At 42.3% G+C, this 21393-nt stretch overlaps 1 protein-coding gene across 4 annotated transcripts in view; it reads left to right on the forward strand.

The window, feature by feature from the left end:
• The window catches only part of SLC12A6 (solute carrier family 12 member 6), a 122521-nt gene that overhangs the window by 57230 nt on the left and 43898 nt on the right, over positions 1–21393 (forward strand). For 3 of the 4 annotated variants that reach the window (XM_008269264.4, XM_051822108.2, XM_051822109.2), the window contains one exon: positions 9466–9510. The exons of the other annotated variant lie outside the window; for it this stretch is intronic. In XM_008269264.4, the coding sequence (XP_008267486.1) occupies positions 9466–9510 (45 nt within the window). The remainder of the gene's footprint in view (positions 1–9465; positions 9511–21393) is intronic. 4 annotated transcript variants of the gene reach the window in all.

Genomic DNA, 21393 nt, shown 5'->3' on the forward strand with positions numbered 1-21393 from the left:
GGCTTTCGGCTGCTGAGGTCTTGAGTTGTGCATGTCCACATAGATCCACTGTGTCCCTCTAACTTGCATGGAGTTCCCTCTGCTGTTTTCTCCCTAACTCTTCACTGGTACTGCTCGCTCACTGCTTATTTTTTAAACTATCTTCCCCTAGAATAGAGCAGTAAACCCCCTCCCTATTTCACCATCTCTTCCACTTCATTTCATTTGAAAGAAAGGAAAAGGGACAGATAGATCATCTGTTGGTTCATTCACCAAATGCCCACAGTAGGCAGGGTTGGCCCAAGGTGAAGCCATGGGATCCCAGGACTCAATCCAGGTCTCTCATGTGAGTGGCAAGGACCCAACTACCCAGTCACCATCTACTGCCTCGAAGGTGCATTAACACGAAGTTGGATTCAGAAGCAGAAAGTAATTTTGTTAAATTAAATGTCTTTTTTTTTTTTTTTTTTTTTTGACAGGCAGAGTGGACAGTGAGAGAGAGAGAAAGGTCTTCCTTTGCCATTGGATCACCCTCCAATGGCCGCCGCAGCCGGCGTGCTGCGGCCAGCGCACCACGCTGATCCGATGGCAGGAGCCAGGTACTTATCCTGGTCTCCCATGGGGTGCAGGGCCCAAGCACCTGGGCCATCCTCCACTGCACTCCCTGGCCACAGCAGAGAGCTGGTCTGGAAGAGGGGCAACCGGGACAGAATCCGGCGCCCCAACTGGGACTAGAACCCGGTGTGCCGGCGCCGCAAGGCGGAGGATTAGCCTAGTGAGCCACGGCGCCAGCCTAAATTAAATGTCATTTTAAATACTATTTGGGCAACTCCCAGCACTCTGATGTGGGGTGAGTGTCTTATCCACTGTGCCAAATGCCCACACCAATATATCTTTTTAAGAAGTTTTTAATAAATATGTATGTATTTGAAAGGCAGAGTGATGGGGGGTTGGGAGAGGGGAGAGGAGGAGATGAAGGAAGGAGGAGAGAGGTTTTTTCCATCTGGTTCACTCCACAAATGGCCACAACTGCTGGGGCCTGTCTAGGAAACCCAAGAGCCTGAAACTCCATCTCCCAAGTGGTGGCAGGACTCCAAGTACACGGGCCATCGTTCACAGATTTTCCAGGCACATTAGCAGGCAGCTGGATCACAAAGCTGCAGCTGGACTCAAACTGGCACTCTGATTTGGGATGCCAGTGTCAGAAGCAATGGCCTAACCTGTTGTACCCCAACACCAGCTCTCCCTCTTAAAACAGTATTTTAAAACAGTATTTTCTTTGAAGATCTATTTTTCTTTATTTGAAAGGCAATGTTACAGAGAGAGGAGGGGTGAAAGAGATTTTCCATCTACTAGTTCACTCCCCAAATGGCCACAAGGTTGGGGGCTTGGCCAGGCCAAACTAGGAGTCCAGAGGTTCCTTTGGGTCTCCCACTTGGGTGCAGGGACCCAAGCACTTGGCCCATCCTCCACTACTTTTCCTAGGCCATTAGCAGGGAGCTGGATTGGAAGTGGAGCAGCTGGGTCTTGAACTGGTGCCCATATTGGATGCTGGCGTTGCAGGTGGAGGCTTAACCTGCTACACCACAATATTGGCCCCCAACAGTATTCTTATTCTATTAAAATGTAAGATAATTATTTTTTATTCCCATTTATGAGGTAGACTAGAACCATAAAGAAGTAATGTTTTGGGGCTGGTGCTGTGGCATAGCAGGTAGGGCTGTCCCTTGTAGTGCCAGCATACTATATGGGCGCTGGTTTGAGTCTTAGCTGCTCTACTTCTGATCCAGCTCTCTGCTATGACCTGGGAAAGCAGTAAAAGATGGCCCAAGTCCTTGGGCCACTGCATCCACATGGGAAACCCGAAAAAAGTTCCTGGCTCCTGGCTTTGGATTGGCCCAGCTCTGGCATTGCAACCATTTGGGGAGTGAACCAGCAGATGGAAGATCTCTCTCACCTGTGCCTCTCTGTAACTATGCCTTTCAAATAAAAGAATAAGTAAACCTTAAAAAAAGTTTTACTGACTTTTTGCATGTACTGGTTTACATTTCCATCTTACTGCTTAGTTTGCCAGAAATTGCCTGTGGTTAGTTTAAGATTTATTTATTTATTTATATTCATTTGATAGAGCAACAGAGAGGGAGGGAGAGACAGGTCTTCTATCTGCTGACTTACTCCCAAATTGCCACAACAGCTGGATCTGGGCCAGACTAATGCCAGGAACCAGGAACTCCATTCTGGTGTCCTTCGTAAGTAGGAGGGACCCAGGTACTTGGGCCATCTTCTGCCGTCTTCCCAGGTGCATTAGCAGGAAGTGGATGGGAGGTAGAGTATCTGGCACTCAAAGCAGCACTCTAATAATGGGATACCAGCATAGCAAGAGGCAGGTTAACCCACTGTACTGCAATGCCAGCACTGCCACCAACCCCCACTGTTTTTCAAATATCCATTTATTTAAACTGATCAATATGTGAGTTTTCTAGTTCTATTTAGTTTTATTGCAGTAAGTTAAGAATCTGTTACATAAAGAGAGTAGGCTTTTCAGAGGCAAGATCCAACAGATATGAATGTCAGATTACTGTAATTGTCTTTGGTACTATTTTTAATCATCTTTGCCTAATTCTGAGTCAAAATGATTTCTTTTGATGATGATGCTTTGGGTTTTTTAAAGTTGGAGTCTAGAACATACGAAATTTGTTAAATTAAGACTAGTGACTTTGGGGGCAGGTGTTATGTTGCAGTGGGTTAAACCTCTGCTTGGGATGCCTGCCCCCTCCCATCAGAATGCCAGGGTTCCAGTGGCTACTACATTTCTGATCCTCTGCTGATGCATCCTTGCAGGCAGCAGGTCATGGCTCAAGGGCTTGGGCCCCTGCCACCCATGTGGGAGTCCTGTATGGAGTTCCTGGCTCCTGGCTTGAGGTTAGCCAGGGATTTTGCAGGCATTTGGGGAGTAAACCAGTATGAGAGAACCATCGATTTTCTCTCTCTCTCTGTCTCTCTCTCTTCTCCTTGTCTCTGTTTCTCTCTGTCTGTCTGTCTCTATGTATGTGTGTGTGTGTGTCTCCCTCTGTCACTCTGCCTCTCAACTAGATGAAAATAATTTTTAAAGGTTTATGTATTTATTTGAAAGGCAGAGATACAGAGAGAAAAAGAGATCTACCCATTCCTTCACTCCCCAAATGGCCAAAACAGCCAGGGCTAGGCTAGGCAAAAACCAGGAGTAAGGAGCTTCTTTCAGGTCTCCCAAGTGGGTACAGGAGCCCAATGATTCAGGCTGTCCCCCACTGCTTTCTCAGGTGCAAAAGCAGGCAGCTAGATCAGAAATGGAGCAGCCAGAACTTGAGCAGGTACCTATATGAGATGCCAGCACTACAAGCGGAGGCTTAACCTGTTCCACCACAGCGCCAGCCCCATTTTTTTTTTTTTTTTAAACTTTAACAAAATAAAAGGGTGACCAGTGACTTCATGTGTTTGGGATCCTGAATTGGATGTCTAGATAATACAGCCAATAGCATAATAGTCTAATGATCTTGATGTTAAAAGCTTTTTGTTTTATTATATCCTTGGTCATGTCTACTTCTTTATCTAAAGAATTAGGCAAAACTTTCTATTATTCACTGCTTAATGGGATTAATGATTCTTTCTTTAATCCAGATCTTTTACACTGAGTTTTTGCTACAAAGATACAAGCTAGCCTTTACTTGTTTTACATTGTCTAGGTGCATGGTAGTTTAAATAACTCTGAAAGGAAATTCGGAGAAAACAGTCATGGATAATCTAAGGAGATAAAAATCTTTAGAAAAACTTTACAGAGACAATTTTGAAAGGGAGTACCACCCACAATCATCTTCCTAGCTCTATCATTTACCCAGGATAAATTAAATATATTGAGCAAGTGCCTACTTGTAAAAGCACTACTGTTACAAGTAGGTATTTTCTGTTCATTTTATGATTGCACCTATCAATTGTTAAAAGGTATTTTTTTGTTCTTATTTTTTTATTTGGACTACCGGACTACCATTTTGACTTGTAGCTCAAGGTTTTTATTATAAGCTTGTTACATTATAACCTTGGATTAACTTAATTCATGAAGGCCAGTGAAGATAAAAATAGTAAGGTAGGGGCAGGCATTTAGCCTACTGGTTAACACACCAGTTACGAAGCCCATGTTTCACATCAGAGTGCCTATGTTGGATACCTGGCTTCAGCTCCTGATTCCAGCTTCCTGCTGAAACAGTCTCTGGGAGACAGTGGTGATGACTCAAATAATTGGGGTTCTTACCACCCACGTGGGAGACCTGGATGGAGTTCCTGAACCCAGCTTGAACTCCAGCTAGGGACTGTTGGGGACCCGCTTTGGGAGTGAACCAATGGATTCCTGCTCTCTCTGTATGTCTGTATCCATGCCTTTCAAACAACATTTAAACAAGAATTTAAAAAAAATAGTTTATTAGCATATGGTTCCTATTACAGAAGGTAATTTTGTTAAAATAAATGTCATTTTAAGTCAAGTAACTCCCAGTCTTAGGCATACTTGGGTGTACCCTCACCAGTGACATAGGCAACAAAAATGTTAAACAGTAGAGCTCAGATAAAGGCAGTAGGTATCCAGACACATCTCAGGTATGCTGACTACACATTTGGATTGCAAACCAATAAACTCCCTTCAACTTCAGTCTGCTTACCAACTGTGATTGCTGCAAGTATTGCTGGTTTCATTATCGTGGGTTTATGGGTCTGTTCACTCTCCAGTTTATACATATTTTAGTTCTAACATATATTAGTGAAGCATTTGCAGGTTCTTAGAGGTTAGTCTTTAAATTTCAAAATAGGTATTAAGCATTACCTTTTAATTTTTTAAGAATGTTTACTGATTTTAGAAACAGATATAGAGTTCTCAGCTGCTGCTTCTCTCCCCAAATTCCCAGACAGGTGGGACTGGGCTGAGTCCAAAGACTAGAACTAACTCTCCAGGTCTCCCACATGGGTTGCAGGAACCCAGTAACTTCCCTTCTCACCACTGCCTTCCCACGATCTGCCTTAGCAGGAAGCTAGAGTCAGGAGAAGAGGCAGGTGTCCAACCCAAGCACTCCAGTATGACACATCTACATCTTAACTGCCAGGCCAAATTCTTGCCCCTAATCCTTTAATTATAATAAATGAAAAACAAAAATTTAAGTTGAATATGTAGGGAACTACACAAATGCTTTGTTTCTATTCGTCTCAAGGATAGGAGGGTGTTCAAAGGAAGAGTGTTGTCTGACCAGAGAATGGGTGTATATCATGGATGCGTAACTTAGAAGGCAAGGAATTATACAGTATAGGAAGAAAAAATAGTATATAGTTTCCTTCCTAAAACCATACCTAACCTACCTGAGTTTTCTGAGAAGTTTTTCTGTTTCTGACATAGGACAAATTCCATAGCAATTCCAAATAACTCATTTTAGATTTTCTCAAAAAATTTAGATTATTTATGAATAGAAATTCTTAAGATTGTATCTCTGGGGGCTGGTGTTATGGAGTAGTGCGTAAAGATACCACCACAATACTGGCATCCCATGTGAGTGCCGATTCAAGTCCCAGCTGCTCCACTTCCAATCCCACTCCCCACTAATGTGTTTGGGAAAGCAACAGAGGATGGCCTAAGTGCTTGAGCCCCTACACTCACATAGGAGACCTGAAAGACCAGGCTTTCAGCCTGGCCCAGCCCTGGTCATTGTGACTATTTGGGTAGTGAAGCGATGGATGGAAGATATCTCTGTCCCTCTTTCTATAACTCTGCCTTTCAAATAGATTAATTAATTTTTAAAAAAGACTATCTCTGGCCTTTTTCTTTTGGCATTAGCATGATGTGTCTTTGGCCAGTAATTAACCCAAGTATTAATTTTCTCAAGTATAAATATTTAAGGTGATATCTTCAACTTTTTATGGCCCAGCACACTTAAGAGATATAAGGCATTCCCGTTAGTGATAGTATTTGCAGTCCAAATCTTTTTTTTTTTTTTTTAAGATTTATTTATTTATTTGAAAGTAAGAGTTACACAGAGAGGAGAGGCTGAGAGACAGAGAAAGAGAGAGAGTGTGTCTTCTAGCCTATGGTTCACTCCCCAATTGGCCGCAACAGCCAGAGCTGCACCAGTCTGAAGCCAGGAGCCAAGATCTTCCTGGTCTCCCATGCGGGTGCAGGGGCCTAAGGACTTGAGCCATCTTCTACTGCTTTCCCAGGCCACAGCAGAGAGCTGCATCAGAAGTGGAGCAGCCAGGTCTCAAACCAGCGTCCTTATGGGATGCCTGCAAGGGCATTAACTCACTGCGCCACAGCACTGGCCCCTAGCAATCTGAATCTTAAAACAAAGATGCTAGCTCAATTTAGGGAGGAAAAAGAGGTAAGGTGATAACCCTTCTCTCAGCTTCCTTTAGGGTCACTAGCATAGGTCTGGTGATAACCAGGATTCCTCCAGCTCTTAAATTCTGTGATTCTTTCCTGCTGCTTTCCATGCCACCTATACACCTGTTTCCTTGTAATAATAGAGCCCCAATTTTGCCCCTGCATACGGAGGAGGAGGGAAGGGAGAAAGGAAAGGAGACACTCTGATCTAATGAAAGAGCTTAATTTAGAATTGTTGTTCATGCTTTGTCTTATGCACAGGAACAACCACTGTTCTTTATTTAGATGGGAAATCAGTTAAGCTTGAAGTAGAAGTTAGGAATTCACTTGCTGGTATGTTGGGAAAAATGTCATAGAATAGAATTTGGAATTTCTCTTTTTCAAAGCCAAATGAAGAAAGAAAATTATCTGAAAACATATTAAAATGTTCACATAGCATGAAAAACATTAGTTGTGGAAATCGAGTTTCTACCTTATTTCCTCCTTGGTTAGAATATGTTGACTATATTGGAGCCAACACTCTGGTACCGCTGGTTAAGCCGCTGTCTGCAGCGCTGGCTTCCCATATGGGTGCTGATTCTAGTCCCAGCTGCTCTGCTTCTGATCCAGCTCCCTGCTATGGCCTGGGAAAGCAGCCAAAGATGGCTCAAGTCGTTGGGCCCCTGCACCCATGTGGGAGACCGGGAAGAAGCTCTTCGCTCCCGGCTTCTGCCTGGCCTAGCCCTTGGCCATTGCGGCCATTTGTGGAGTGAACCAGTGGTTGGAAGATACCTCTCTTTTTCTCTCTCATTCTCTTTTCTCTCTCTGTAACTCTGCCTTTCAAATAAATGATAAATTTTTTTAAATGTAGAATATATTATCAGATACTGGAATTTGTTAAGCTTTCTGATTTTTATTTTCTGTGTGGGACACATAAAGTGTCAGACTTAAATTATATATAAAACACATGGGCAATGGAAAAATATTTGAATTTTGTATAAAAGAGAAATAATGTGATGTAAAAATATTTGGGGGCAGGTGTTTGACGCAGTGGTTAAGACATCTGCATCCCGTATCTGAGTTGTGAGGGTTCTAGTCCTGGCTCCACTTGAAATTCAGCTTCCTGCAGATGTGTACCCAGCAAGGCAGCCCGTGATGGCCCAAGTAGTTGGGTCCCTGCTGCTCCTGTAGAACACCTGGATTGAGTTCCTAGCTGCTGACGCAGCTCTAGCTATCACGGGCATTTGAGGAGTAAACTGGCAGATGGGAGACTGATCTCTCTCTGCCTTTCAAATAAATAAAAATTTAAATTTTATATTTATTGTTGAATAATTCACAGTACTTTATATAGTATATCAGTTGTATCATAACTGGAGAAAATATTAAACTTCAATTAGAAGTTAGTAAAAATGAAGGTGTAATCCCCTCCCCATTGTTCATAGACGCCCTGACCTAAAGGTTTTATTTCCTCAGACATGTAGAAGGAAGGCAGATGTAATCCTCTACTTCTCAAGAGATTTAATCTTCCAGGGAAGTAGAGCTCGGGATCTTTTCCATATTTAGCCCTTAATGCTTTTCAAGCCTTTAAAATAAACAAGTGGCTGATTGTTAAGGAGTGATTGTCAGTATCTGTTGCATTAGGAACTTGGCTTATTGCCACTAATTTCATTTCAGATGACTAAAGAAATAGGTATTTATAAAAGCAGTTCGATCGTTTTATTTGGAAATTAAATCAGAACTTAGTAGTAGTAATGGATGCTTTATTCATGTCTTGACTTTGAGCTGCTATTGCCATATATGCGTTTGTCATTAAAGAAGAAAATGTAACCTATGTTATAAGCCCTGGGTTATCCTTCTACTTTATGGAACTATTGCTTCATCAAGCTAGTGTGATAACTGATTTATTGTGGCTAAAAAATATATGTATAAATAAGGCATAAAATTTGCCATTTTAATCATTTGTAAGTTTGTAACTTGGTGGCAGGCATATTACCACTGTTTTTCCATCACCCCAAACCACTACTCTGTACACATCAAGCAATAGCATCTGTTACCCCATTCAACCTAGCCTCTGGGAACCTCTAATTAATTTACTTTGTCTCCATTAAGTTGCCCTCTCTTGAGATTTCATATAAATAGAATTATACAGTGTCACTCCCCGTCTTCGTGGAGGAACGACACAGGACCCTGCGCTGTTCTTTCGTCTGCTCGGCCCTCCCCGGGTTTGCTGCTGGTTCTTCCCGGGTTGGCTGCTGGTCCTTCCCGGGTTGGCTACCGTCCCTTCCACCTCCGTGGAAGGGCGGTTCCCCCTGCCACATTCCCCACTTCCGCGGGGGAGCGGCACACCGCCGGCCGGCTCTCTCGGGGGCTGCACAGGTGTTCCCCTTAGATGTTCCTGGTGCATGTTGTCTCTCTCCTCCTTTATAGTCCTCTTCCGCCAATCCCAACTCGGCTGCCCACATGCCGAGTACGCTGCTCTCCTCCAATCAGGAGCAGGATCAGCTCCTGGAGGTCATCACTCAAGTTGGCAAGAGGCAGCTGCGTAGAAGCTGTTTCCTCCTCTCCCAGCGCCATATTGTGGGAGAGCAGATGCATAGAATAAGTCTTAATTCCAGTAACTTAGTCTAGTCCGAGTTGCTCCCCACAATACAGTATCTCTCTTCTTGTGTCTGGTGTCTGGCTGATTTCCCTTAAGTCCATGAGACTCATCCATGGTGTAGCATGTATCAGAATTTCACTCTTTTGACCGTTGAATGGTATCCCATTATATGCATGTGCCACTTTCTGTTTATTCATCCATCTGTTGTTGTGAATAATGCTGCTATAAACTTGTACAAGCAGCCGAGTCTTCATTTTTATTTCTTTTCAGTATATACCTAAGAGTTGAATTGTTGGGTCATGTAGTAGTTGAGTATTTAATTTTTTGAGGAAAATGATAGTTTTTTTGTTTGTTATATAAAAGTCCATTCTGTTGTTTATTATCCTTTCATTAATGTTTCATAAGTTTTTTTTAATTTTCGCTTATTTCCTTGGTTAACTTTTGTTGGTAATTTTTAAGAAATTATTTGTTTTGATCATTCATTTTTTTCTTTTCTTTTCAATTGTTTGTTTTTCAGACCCGAGTCAGAACTCCATCACAGGGGAACACAGCCAACTGTTAGGTATAGTATTACGTTGGGATCGACTCTCTCTAAAGTCATCCCTCACCTGTTTATTATACCAGGCATTATATGCCTGTTTAATTCTATTTTCTGCCCCTTCCTTTTCTGCTTATCCTATGCTGTTATTCCCTTTACTTTTATTCTGCTATTCCTACTTCATAAGTTTTAGGAAACTACTTCTTTGATTGCTAAGACTAAGTTTAGTTAGATTAAAAAATAATGTTACATAGTCTGTGGTTTATAAAAATCTCAGAATAAGAACCTCTTTTTCCAGGATGGTTTTGAAAAAAAGATATTCTGTAATGGGCTTTGCAGCTGCTTTTCTCTTATTACTTTTCTTGACGTTTTGATCACCTTCATCTTAATTGCGGAAATAGCATGGCCTTCAGCAACCCATTGAAACTGGTGTTGTAATTCCTTGTCTGTGAAACAAGTTATGAAAGTGAATTCATTTCCTCTAGGTATCACTTAATTAAATTATAATAAGCTTATAACTTGGCAAGAATTTCTCAAGATCTCAGAACTGATAAATTTCCAAGACATAAAAATAAAACATTCTAGTGAGAAAATCAGACAGTACAAAAGGTAAAAAGAGTGTTTGTTTCAGCAGCACTGATACTAAAATTGGGTTGATATGGAGATTAGTGTGGCCTCTCCACAAGGATGACACACAAACTTGAAGCATTCCATACTTTGCTTTCCTTTTCTTAAGTTCATAAGTAGGGAAATGAGACTGGTAAAGTGACTTACCCAGTTGAGGACCTTTCAGCTTCAAGCCCCATCTCCTACTCCTCATCTTAAAAAAGAAAGAAAAATAGAAACAAAATAAAAGTTTTTTAAATATCTCCTCTCCCACTACTGTGTATAACTATTGTTTTTCCATTTTGTGCCCATGGGGTTATACTGTATAGATCTGCCATGTTTTACAGGCTATTTTTTTTTTTTTACAACATTTTATCTGGGTTATCTCATTAGTATCTAAATGGTGGTGGAATAGTATTCCTTTGTGCCCCAGCCTATAATTTTTTTTAGATCTGTTTTATTTATTTGAAAAGCAGAGTGACAGAGAGAAAAGGAGAAACAAAGAAAGAGATCTTCCATCTGCATGTTCACTCCCCAAATGGCCACAATAGCCAAGACTCCGATGTGGCATGTAGGTGTTATAAGTGGTGGCTTAACCCATTGCACCACGATCGGCATACACTACCATTTAACTCAGGCAGTATCCTACTCATGAGAGTTTTAGGTTATTTCCAGGGCTGTTACTGTTGCACATGTTGCAACATGAGTGCCTTGTACTTATATTCTCATGGCCAGAGTATTTATAGGGTAAATTCCTTGCTCAAAGGGTATATAAATTTCCAAAAAAAAAAAAAAAAAAATCAGTTTAAGCTGTACTCACCTAAAAGGGGTATGGAGGAATGCTTGGCACCCTTGTCATCCAAAGTAAGTATTACCAATCTGGTTGTTTTATGCATATATAAAGGGAACAAGTTTCATGTATTTCATATACACAGTTTTAAGAACATAATAATACTTTTCATCCTACCCTCCCTCTTTGCTACCACTGTCCTTCCCCCTCCCCCATATTTTCTTATTTTTCTTTTAATTTTTGCAGTGACATACTTTCAGTTTACTTTATAATCACATCTGAGTCCTATATTAAATAAAGAATTCAACAAGTAGTAACTAGAAAAAACATTGTTCCTCAGGAGTATTCACAAGGGCTATAAACAATAATCAAATTGCATAAATCATTTTAATTATATTTTATACTGTATGTATTACTGCAAATCAGATAAAATATGATATTTGTTTTTTGGGGACTGGCTTTTTTCACTAAGCATAATGGTCTCCAATTCCATCCATTTGGTTACAAAAATATTTCATTCTTTTATATGGCTGAGTAATATTCTAATGTCTTTATCTGGTCATCAGTTGATAGACATCTAGGTTGATTCCATAGCTTAGCTATTGTAGGTTTGCTTCTGTAAACATAGGGGTACAGATAACTCTCTCATATACAGATTTTATTTCCCTTTGGTAAATTCCCTTCCCTGCATACCAGTGATAAATCCCACTTCACCTGGGTGAATGATCTTTCTGATGTTACTGGATTTGGTTAGGTAATATTTTGTTGAGGATTTTTGCATCTGTGTTCATCAGGGATATTAGTCTGTAGATCTCTTTCGGTGTTGTATCTTTTTGTGATTTTCAAATTAAGATGATACTGGCCTTATAAAAGGAAGATCTGGGGAGATTGATCCCTTTTAGTTGTTCTGAACAGTTTAAGAAGAATTGGGATTGGGGCTGGCACTGTGGCGTGCCAGACTAAGCCTCCACCTGCAGTACCAGCATGCCATATGGGTGCCGGTTCAAGCCCCAATGCTCCTCTTCTTATCTAGCTCTCTGCTATGGCCTGAAAAGCAGTGGAAGATGGCCCAGGTGCTTGGGCCTCTGTACCCATGTGGGAGACCCAGAAGAAGCTTCTGGCTCCTGGCTTCAGATTGGCTCAGCTCTGGCCATCACAGCCATTGGGCAGTGAACCAGTGGATGGAAAACCTTTCTTTCTGTCTTTCTTTTTCTCTGTCTGTAATTCTGCCTCTCAAATAAATAATAAAAAAATTAAAAAAAAAAAAAAGAAAAAGAATTGGGATTAGTCTTAAGCGGTAGAATTCAGCAATGAAATTGTCCAATCCTAAGCTTTTCTTTGTGGGGAGGGTTACTTTTTTAATTTTTAATTTTTTTTTTTTTTTGCCAGGCAGCGTTAGTGAGAGAGAGAGAGAGAGAGAGAATTATAGGCAGTGAGAGAGACAGAGAGAAAGGTCTTCCTTCTGTTGGTTCATCCCCCAGTGGCCGCTATGGCTGGCACTGCGCCGATCCAAAGCCAGGAGCTGGCTACTTCCTCTCAGTCTCCCATGCGGGTGCAGGGACCCAAGCACTTGGGCCATCCTCCTCTGCCCTCCCGGGCCACAGCAGAGAGCTGGACTGGAAGAGGAGCAACTGGGACTAGAATCCAGGGTGCCGGCGCCACAGGCGGAGGATTAGCCAAGTGAGCCACGGCGCCGGCCAGGGAAGGTCTTTATTACTGATTCAGTCTCCATCTTGGTTATTGGTCTATTTAGGTTTTCTGTGTCTCTTTGCTTCAATTTTGGTAAATTGCATGTGCCCAAGAATCTATCCATTTCTTCTAGATTTTCCAATTTTTTTGGCATATAGCTATTTGTAGTAATTCCTGATGATTCTTTTGATTCTGTGATATCCATTGTAACATCACCTTTTTCATCTCTGATTTTATTAATTTGGGTCTTTTCCTTTTGGGGGGGTGCTGAGCCAATGGTTTATCAGTTTTATTTTTTTTTCAATAGCTCTCATTTCACTGATCTTTTGTATCCTTTTTTAAAAATCTTATTTGAATGGCAGAGTTACACTGAGGGAGGGACAGAAAGAGAGATCTTCATCTGCTGGTTCGCTCTCCAAATGGCTGCAACAGCTGGCTCTGGGCCAGGCCAAAGCCAGGAGCCAAGAGCTTCATCCACATCTTCCACAGGGTTCAGGGGCCCAAGCACTTGGGCCATCTTCTGCTGCTTTCCCAATTGCATTTGCAGGGATCTGGATCAGAAGTGGAGCAGCCAGTACTTGAACTGGCACCCATATGGGATGCTGGCATTGCAGGTGGCTGCTTAATCCATTATGCCACAATGCCAGACCCCTTAGTATCATTTTTTAATTTCTTTTTTAATTTTTTTATTTTCTTTTATTTTTTGACAGAAAGAGTGGACAGTGAGAGAGAGAGAGATAGAGAGAAAGGTCTTCCTTTGCCGTTGGTTCACCCTCCAATGGCCGCCGCAGCCAGCGCGCTGCGGCCAGCGCACTGCGCTAATCCGATGGCAGGAGCCAGGTGCTTATCCTGGTCTCCCATGGGGTGCAGGGCCCAAGCACTTGGGCCATCCTCCACTGCACTCCCGGGCCACAGCAGAGAGCTGGCCTGGAAGAGGGGCAACCGGGACAGAATCCGGCGCCCCGACTGGGACTAGAACCCGGTATGCCAGCGCCGCAAGGCAGAGGATTAGCCCACTGAGCCACGGCACCGGGTAAATTTCAATTTTGTTTGTTTCTTTTCTGATTTTTCTTCTTCGTTTCCTCCTATTAATTTTGGACTTGGTTTGTTCTTATTTTTCTAGATCCTTGAGATGCATTATTAGATCATTTATTTGATGCCTGTCCAATTTCTTGATGTAGGCACTGATTACTGTAAACTTTGCTCTTAACACTGTTTTTGTTTTTGATATGTTATGTTGTCATCTTCATTCATTTCTAGGAATTTTTTTATTTCCCTTTTGATTGCTTCTGTGACCCATTGTTTATACAGAAGCATGTTGTTCAGTCTCCATATGTTTGTGTATTTTCCTGAGTTTCATAAGTTGTTAATTTCCAGCTTCATTCCATTGTTGTCAGAAGAGATACATGGTATGATTTCTCTGCTTTTCTTTTCTTTTTTTTTAATTTGTGGAGACTTATATTATGGCTTAGCATGTGTCCTATCCTAGGGAATGTTCCATGCACTTATAAAAAGACTGTATTCTGCTGCTATTGGATGAACTGTCCTGCAGGTATCAATTAGATCCATTTGGTCAGTAGTATAAAATAGCTCTGTCCCTTCTTTGCTGTTTTTGTTGTCTAGTTGATCTATCCATTGATGAAAGTGAGGTGTTGAAGCCCCCCATTATTATTGTATTGGAGCCTATGTCTCCCTTTATATCATTTACATTTGTTTTAAATTGCTGGGTGCCCTAACACTGGGTCCATATACATTTACTATAGTCACATCTTCCTGTTGAATTGATCCCTTAATCATCACGTAATGTCCTTCATTGTCTATTTTAACGATTTTTTAAAAAGATGTATTTATTTATTTGAAAGTCGGAGTTACACAGAGAGGAGAGGCAGAGGGAGAGAGAGAGCGTGCGCACGCGAGAGCAAGAGAGAGGTCTTCTGTCCCTGGTTCACTCCCCAACTGGCCGCACTGCTGGAGCTGCGCCAATCCGAAGCCAGGAGCCAGGAGCTTCTTCTGGGTCTCCCACATGCCACGCGGGTGCAGGGGTCCAAGGACTTGGGCCATCTTCCACTGCTTTCCCAGGCCACAGCAGAGAGCTGGATTGGAAGTATAGCAGCTGGGACTTGAACCAGCACCCATATGGGATGCCGGCACTGCAGGTGGCGGCTTTACCTGCTATGCCACAGCATTGGCCCCTCTGAGTAATCTTATGATCATTCTTTTGATTTCCTTTTTAGGCAGTTCATCATTCTCTTCATCTTCATATTTTAATATTAAAGTGTTGTGTTCCTTTTAGGGAGTCATACTGTCTTCCTTGTTCTGTTTTTTTTTTTTTTTTATTTCTACATTCATAGAATGTGGGTTTCCTCCCCCTGAGGACTTTGTTCTTTGAAATCTGCCTCTATAGCTTAGTGGAATGCCTGCTCTTTCAGTGGATATCCTGAAGTGTGTGCTGGGTGGGGCCAGGGCACAAAGGCTAGTGCTTAAAGGTGGGGCAGCTGCCAGAGGAACGCCCAAGTTGGGCATGGTAGATCTCAGTATTGTTATGACTGCACTGGCTGGTGCATTCACGGCCCCAGCCCCTCTCTGCCAAGGTTAACCAACTGCCCAGGGTAAGCCTGTAGTGCCTGTGTACCCCACCCACTCAGGCACACAGACGCCACAAAGGATCTCTGCGCTTAGCAGAACCCTCTGCAGTGATCCTCCCCAGCGCTCAGGGAACTCTGAGCCTTTGGAGCCAGACCCCGTAATCACCCAAAGACACTGCCACACCCTGCTCCCTACCACACAGTCACAGGAGTCCCACAGTCAGGGCGCTTGGTTCCTGCAGTCTCAGGAAACAGTGTGTCTGCTTTCTGCCCCACAAGCCTCCCTTCCATGGAGAGAGCCACCCCATTCCCAGAGCCAGCTGCTAATCTGTCACAGGTTTATCAGTGCTCTGCCTCGGCCAGCTGAGTCCAACACCTTGGTGGGTTGAGGGGAAGGGAGCAACATTGCCTCGCTTCATGGACCCAAGTGGGTGCCCAGACCAGACTCAAAGTTACTGGGGACTGCAGACTTTTCCCTCTGACAAAATCCATCAGGGCCCACAGGCCACAGCAGCTTCCACTGGCCTTACCATGGTGGCACTTCCTCTGTGATGGGAGTACGGGAAGAAAGCAGTGTGCTCTCCCTTCATGGGGTTAGGTAGGCAGCCTGACTCAAAGATAGTATGGACCATGAGGTTCTCCTCTAGGTGATATTACCAGTGGTGGTGGGCTGCTACAGGCTCATTTCACCTTGCCCAGGGAAGGTAGTGTCCCCCTCAGCCAGCAGCTGGAGAGTCTCCAGTGGTATCTCACTGGTTGCTGCCTGGTTGTACTGTCCCCACTGCTCCATGGAGTCTGTCTCCAGTGCAGACTTCTCTCCAGCTGTTCACTGGGAATGCGTTTCCTCCCCTGTTCTGGTATCTTCCTGCAGTCGGAATCAGCATGTCTTTTTCCTATTCTGTCATCTTGGATCCTATCCTATCAGTGTTGTCAGTCTTAAAACTTTTTCTTTTACTAATAAGTGAAACTTTCATCTTTAGTTCTTATTTATAGTTCTTTAATTATGACATTTTGTGCTTTTTAACATATTACCAGTCATTTACTTGCATGTGTCTTTTGCTTTGTTCATTGCTGAATTCTTAGCTGCTTGAATATGTACAAAGCAAGTGTGAAAAATACAAGCTATCAAAAACTTCAGAGTAGGAAAAATGCTTGGTGTGACTTGTTGGCTTGTAAAAGCTTCAGTGTGTTAGTTGAAGAAACTGAGATGTTCTTTTTTTGCTTTCTATGTTAGAAACTTAGAAGATTCTTTGAATTGAGATCCTAACTCATTCCTTTCAATGAGTTTTTGTGCTAGACCAGTACCTGATACCCTCTGTACACAATAAATATTTCTTATGTAAATGGGTTGGCATAAATATAGAAATCTGATCACCAAGGTCCTAGCTCTATGGGATTGGGGCTGTCTCTGTTTTTATTGGCTAGTTTGTTTTATAGTGTTCAAAATTAGTTTTATGTGTATAAAAATGTCATGTTTGTATCAGGAATGGCTAAGATTTCATTGAACGATTCCATCAGACCATGAAGAGCGCATCTTTTACCCCATTCCTTCTGTTTCTGGTACAATACATGATGGAGAAGTATGAGAGTGGTTCATTATCTGGCCAGGAACACATGTACAGTAGAGTTAAGGACAGAATGAGTTGAGTTGGTACAGTTCCATGTTACCAAACTGAATTTTGTTCCCCATTAAGCTTCTGGAGTGGAAAAAAAAAAGGCAAAAACACAATTGTAGGCCAAAAGAACCAGTATGTGATCGTAAAAGTCCTCAGAGTATTTGTAAAGATCTTACTCTAGAAATTAATCTCATTTGGCAGCATTCAGCTGCATTCAGTTTTAACCAGCCTAGGGATTTATGCACCATCTTCTGTTCAGATTCTCAGTCCATCCTGCTACCCTAGATTCTCTCTTCTAGGCTCATAAGGTCAGTTTGTATGTTCTTTTGTTTCTAATTCTCTGAAGAATGGTCATCTTTGTTTTACATTTATTTTATTTGAGAGATAGAGTTACAGACAGTGAGAGGGAGAGACAGAAAGGTCTTCCATCTACTGGTTCACTCCCCAGATAGCTCCAGCAGCCGAAACTGCGCCAATCCAAAGCCAGGAGCCAGGCATTTCTTCCTGGTGTTCTATGCGGGTGCAGGGGCCCAATAACTTGGGCCATCTTATACTACTCTCCCAGGCCATAGCAGAGAGCTGGATTGGAAGTGGAGCAACTGGGATTAGAACCGGTGCCCATATGGGATGCCAGCGCCACAGATGGAGAATTAACCTACTGCGCCATGGTGCTGGCCCCAAGAATGGTCATCTTCTGTCTTCTGCCCTACATATGTTTTAGCCACAGCTTCAAAATTTTTGAAAGATTTATTAAAAAGAATTTTGAATCTGCAAATAGTGAAAGATGATTTATTGTTACATAAATATTTTTAAAAGATTTATTTTATTTATTTGAAAGGCCAAGTTACAGAGAGGGAGAGACAGAGATCTTCCATCCTCTGATTCACTCCACAAATGGCCACAATAGCCTAGGCTGGGCCAAGCTGAAGCTAGGAGCCAGGAGCTAGGAGCTTCTGATCTAGCACGTGGGTTCAGGGACCCAAGGACTTGGGCCTTCTGCTGCTGCTTTCCCAGGCACATTAACAGGGAGCTGGATTGGAAGTGGAGCAGCTAGGATTCTAACCGACACCCATATGGGATGCCGGCACTGCAGGCAGCAGCTTAATCCACTAAGCCACAGCACTGGCCCCCAATTTGTGGCTATATTTAAAAATATCTTGTAGTTTCTTAGAGAAGGCAATGGTAGCTTGAATTAATATTCTGTCAGCTCTCTCTTTAGGGTAATTTGGCCTAGTAGGTGAAAACCTGGTACAGTTACCTTGCCTGTTGAATTTAATTTATAATAGCATCTTTCAGACCTTTCCTGCTGAATTGGATTTATAATAGCATCTTCCAGACCTGCTAAATGTTTTTCCTGCCAACAGGGTGCAGTTATTTCAACATATCTACTGTTCCCACTGACTCATCAAGCCTCTTGCAACACTTAGGGTCAGAATGAGGAGATGGAAAGGTGAAACTGTTGTTATTATAATGAATCAAGCTTTACACTTAGGATTTATCAAACTTCCCTGTGAGTATGTGTATAAGTTTAAGTTTAAGAAATTTAGAAAGCAAGCAAGCAAACAAGTAGTGGTGGATCTTGGCATTTTTACTTGAAATTCTACCAAATATTCAGGGAAAAAGAATTCATCATCTACAGTCTCAAGGAATAGAAAACTATAACTGAATACTATGTAACTCAGTTTGAGGCTTCTGTAACCTTGATACCAAAATTTAACAATGATGACTTAAGGAAAGAAAGGGCCAGTCTTACCTATGAACACATATCTGATCCTAAGTAAAATATTTGCTATTTGAATTGAGCAATACATTTTTTAAAAATTATCCCAAGTTGGATTTTTACTAGAAATACATTTCTTTAATACTGAAAATAACTTACATAAATCATTATATTACCATGTTAAAGGAGAGAATATCATATCATGTTTTTTAAAAGATTTATTTATTTATTCGAAAGGCAGAGTTGCACAAAGAGATCTCCATCTGTTGGTTCATTCTCCCAATGGCCTCAACAGCCAGGACTGGGCCAGGCCAAAGCCAGAAGCCTCTGGATCTCCCATGTGGTTGCAGTGGCCCAAGCATTTGGGCCATCTTCCACTGCTGTCCAGGCACAACATCAAGGAGCTGGATCAGAAGTAGAGCAGCCAGGACTCAAACCAGCACTCCTATAGGATGCTGGCATCCTGGGCAACAGTTTAAGCTGCTGTACCACAATGACAGCCCCTTTAGTATCTTTTTTTTTTTTTTTTTTTTTTTTGACAGAGTTAGACAGTGGGAGAGAGACAGAGAAAGGTCTTCCTTCCGTTGGTTCATCCCTCAATGGCCACCACTGCCTGTGTGTTGCGCTGATCCGAAGCCAGGAGCCAGGTGCTTCCTCCAGGTCTCCCATGCGGGTGCAGGGCCCAAGCACTTGGGCCATCCTCCACTGCCTTCCCAGGCCACAGCACACAGCAGAGAGCTGGACTGGAAGAGGGGCAACCGGGACAGAATCGGGCGCCGCAACCAGGACTAGAACCCGGGGTGCCGGTGCCGCAGGCGGAGGATTAGCCTAGTGAGCCGCGGCACCGGCCACCCCTTTATTGTCTTAATAGATCCAGAAATAACACTTGATTTGAAACGTACCCAATATTTAAATTCATGAGTTTATAATGATACTTAAAAATCTAATAGATTACCATTGGAGTAGTCTAGTTAACTGATTCATTACTCTAAGAAGTAGTCAATAACAGGAAATAATGACGCATTTGTCTTGCCTTTAACTGTGGGACTGGGTAACCAAATAGTAGATTGAAGAGAATGTCTCTCTATATAAATATTCAGCTAATAAAGAAAGAATAATAGAATGACAATATCTCCAATTTGTTACTTCTCATAAATTGATGAAGCTATACATTAATCATCAACAGTTGCTAACATCTCAAAAGATAACGAGATGACGTATACCTCCTGGTATATGATCACAAACACTTTAGTCGTTTTCCTTGGGCCAGTGCTGTGGTATAGCAGGTGAAGCTGCCGTCTGCAGGCTGGCATCCCATATGGATGCTGTTTCGAGTCCCAGATGCTCCACTTCCCAGCCAGCTCCCTGCTAATACATCTGGGAAAGCAGCAGAAGATGGCCCAAGTGCTTGGGCCCCTGCACCCATGTGGGAGAGCTGGATGAACCTCCTAGTTCCTAGCTTCAGTCTGGCCCAGCCCCAGCCCCTGTAGCCATCTGGGGAGTGAACCAGTGGATGGAAGACATCTATCTCTCTGCATCTTCCTCTCCCTCTCTGTAACTCTGCTTTTCAAATAAATTAATAAATCTTTTAAAAATAATAATTTAAAATTAAAAAAATTTTAAAATCACTTTCCTCCATCTCCCTTAAAAATAATGAATGAATATGATTATGCCTCTAAATTTAGCTACCAACTTAGAAGAATTACAAAAAAATAGAACATGTTAAACCCCCTCAGAGGCCATCATCGAAATCATAACATCATAGACCAGCATTGTGGCACAGTGGCTTAAGATGCTTCTTGTGACACTGGCATCCCATGTTGGAGTGCTAGTGTGAGTCCTGGCTGCTCCAATTTGAATTCAGTTCCCTGCTAAGGTGCCTAGGAAAGCAGGAGGTGATAGCCCAACTAGTTGGGCCCCTAAACCCACATGGGAGACCTGGCTGGAGTTCGAGGCTCCTGTCTTCATCCTGGCCCAGTCCTGGCCAGTGTACTCTTTTGGGGAGTAAACCAGCAGATGGAAGATCTCTCTCCATCTTTATCCTGCCCTTTGTGTCACTCTGCCTTTGAGATAAATAAATCTTAAAAAAAATACCATCAGAAACTCTCCAGGATGAATGACATGTCTTCAACAAAGAAACTGGAAGGGGAAAAAGAAAATATATGTAATATATATTTTATATAAATTTATTCAAATGGCAGAGAGAGGTCTTCCATCTGGTGGTTCACTCCCCAAATGTCTGCCAACAGCCAGGACTGAGCCAGATCGGAGCCAGGAGCCTGGAACTCCTTCCAGGTCTCTGAACATATGAGTGGCAGGAACCCTAGCAATTTAATGGATCATCTGCTGCCTCCTATGGTGCACGTTAGCAGGAAGCTGGATCAGAAGCAGAGGAGTCAGGACTCAAACCAGACACACTGATATCCCAGGCAGGAAATTACTCCACCAAATGTCTATTTCAGAAATTTATAGATTTAAGAGGTATAGCAGCCAGTCATAATGTATGCTTCTTATTTGGCTGCTTACTAAAACAAGCTATAATATTAACATAATTTATAGCATTTGAGGCAGCATTTCATGTTCATGTAGTCACTTAGTTCAAACCCAAACCTGTGCCAAGGGAAATTAAGAACACTTGTGCCTGCCTTCTGCCTACTCCAGACCAGCAAAGACTGTTTAGCAAGATTAAGGTAAAGGAGTAATATGAAATTTATCTCAGGCCCAAGAGATTATATAAATGGTAATTTTCAAAAGCAGTATTATAGAAATAATAGCATCATAACAATAAAGCTTTTATGATGAGGAAAACATTTGGTATACCATTATTCTCTGCTTACAAATACATAAACACACACTATAAAAAAACCAAAAATCTAAACTCCTGAGTAGAGCCAGTGTTTC

The sequence above is a fragment of the Oryctolagus cuniculus genome, chromosome 12, assembly GCF_964237555.1.
Source record: "Oryctolagus cuniculus chromosome 12, mOryCun1.1, whole genome shotgun sequence".
NCBI lineage: Eukaryota > Metazoa > Chordata > Mammalia > Lagomorpha > Leporidae > Oryctolagus > Oryctolagus cuniculus.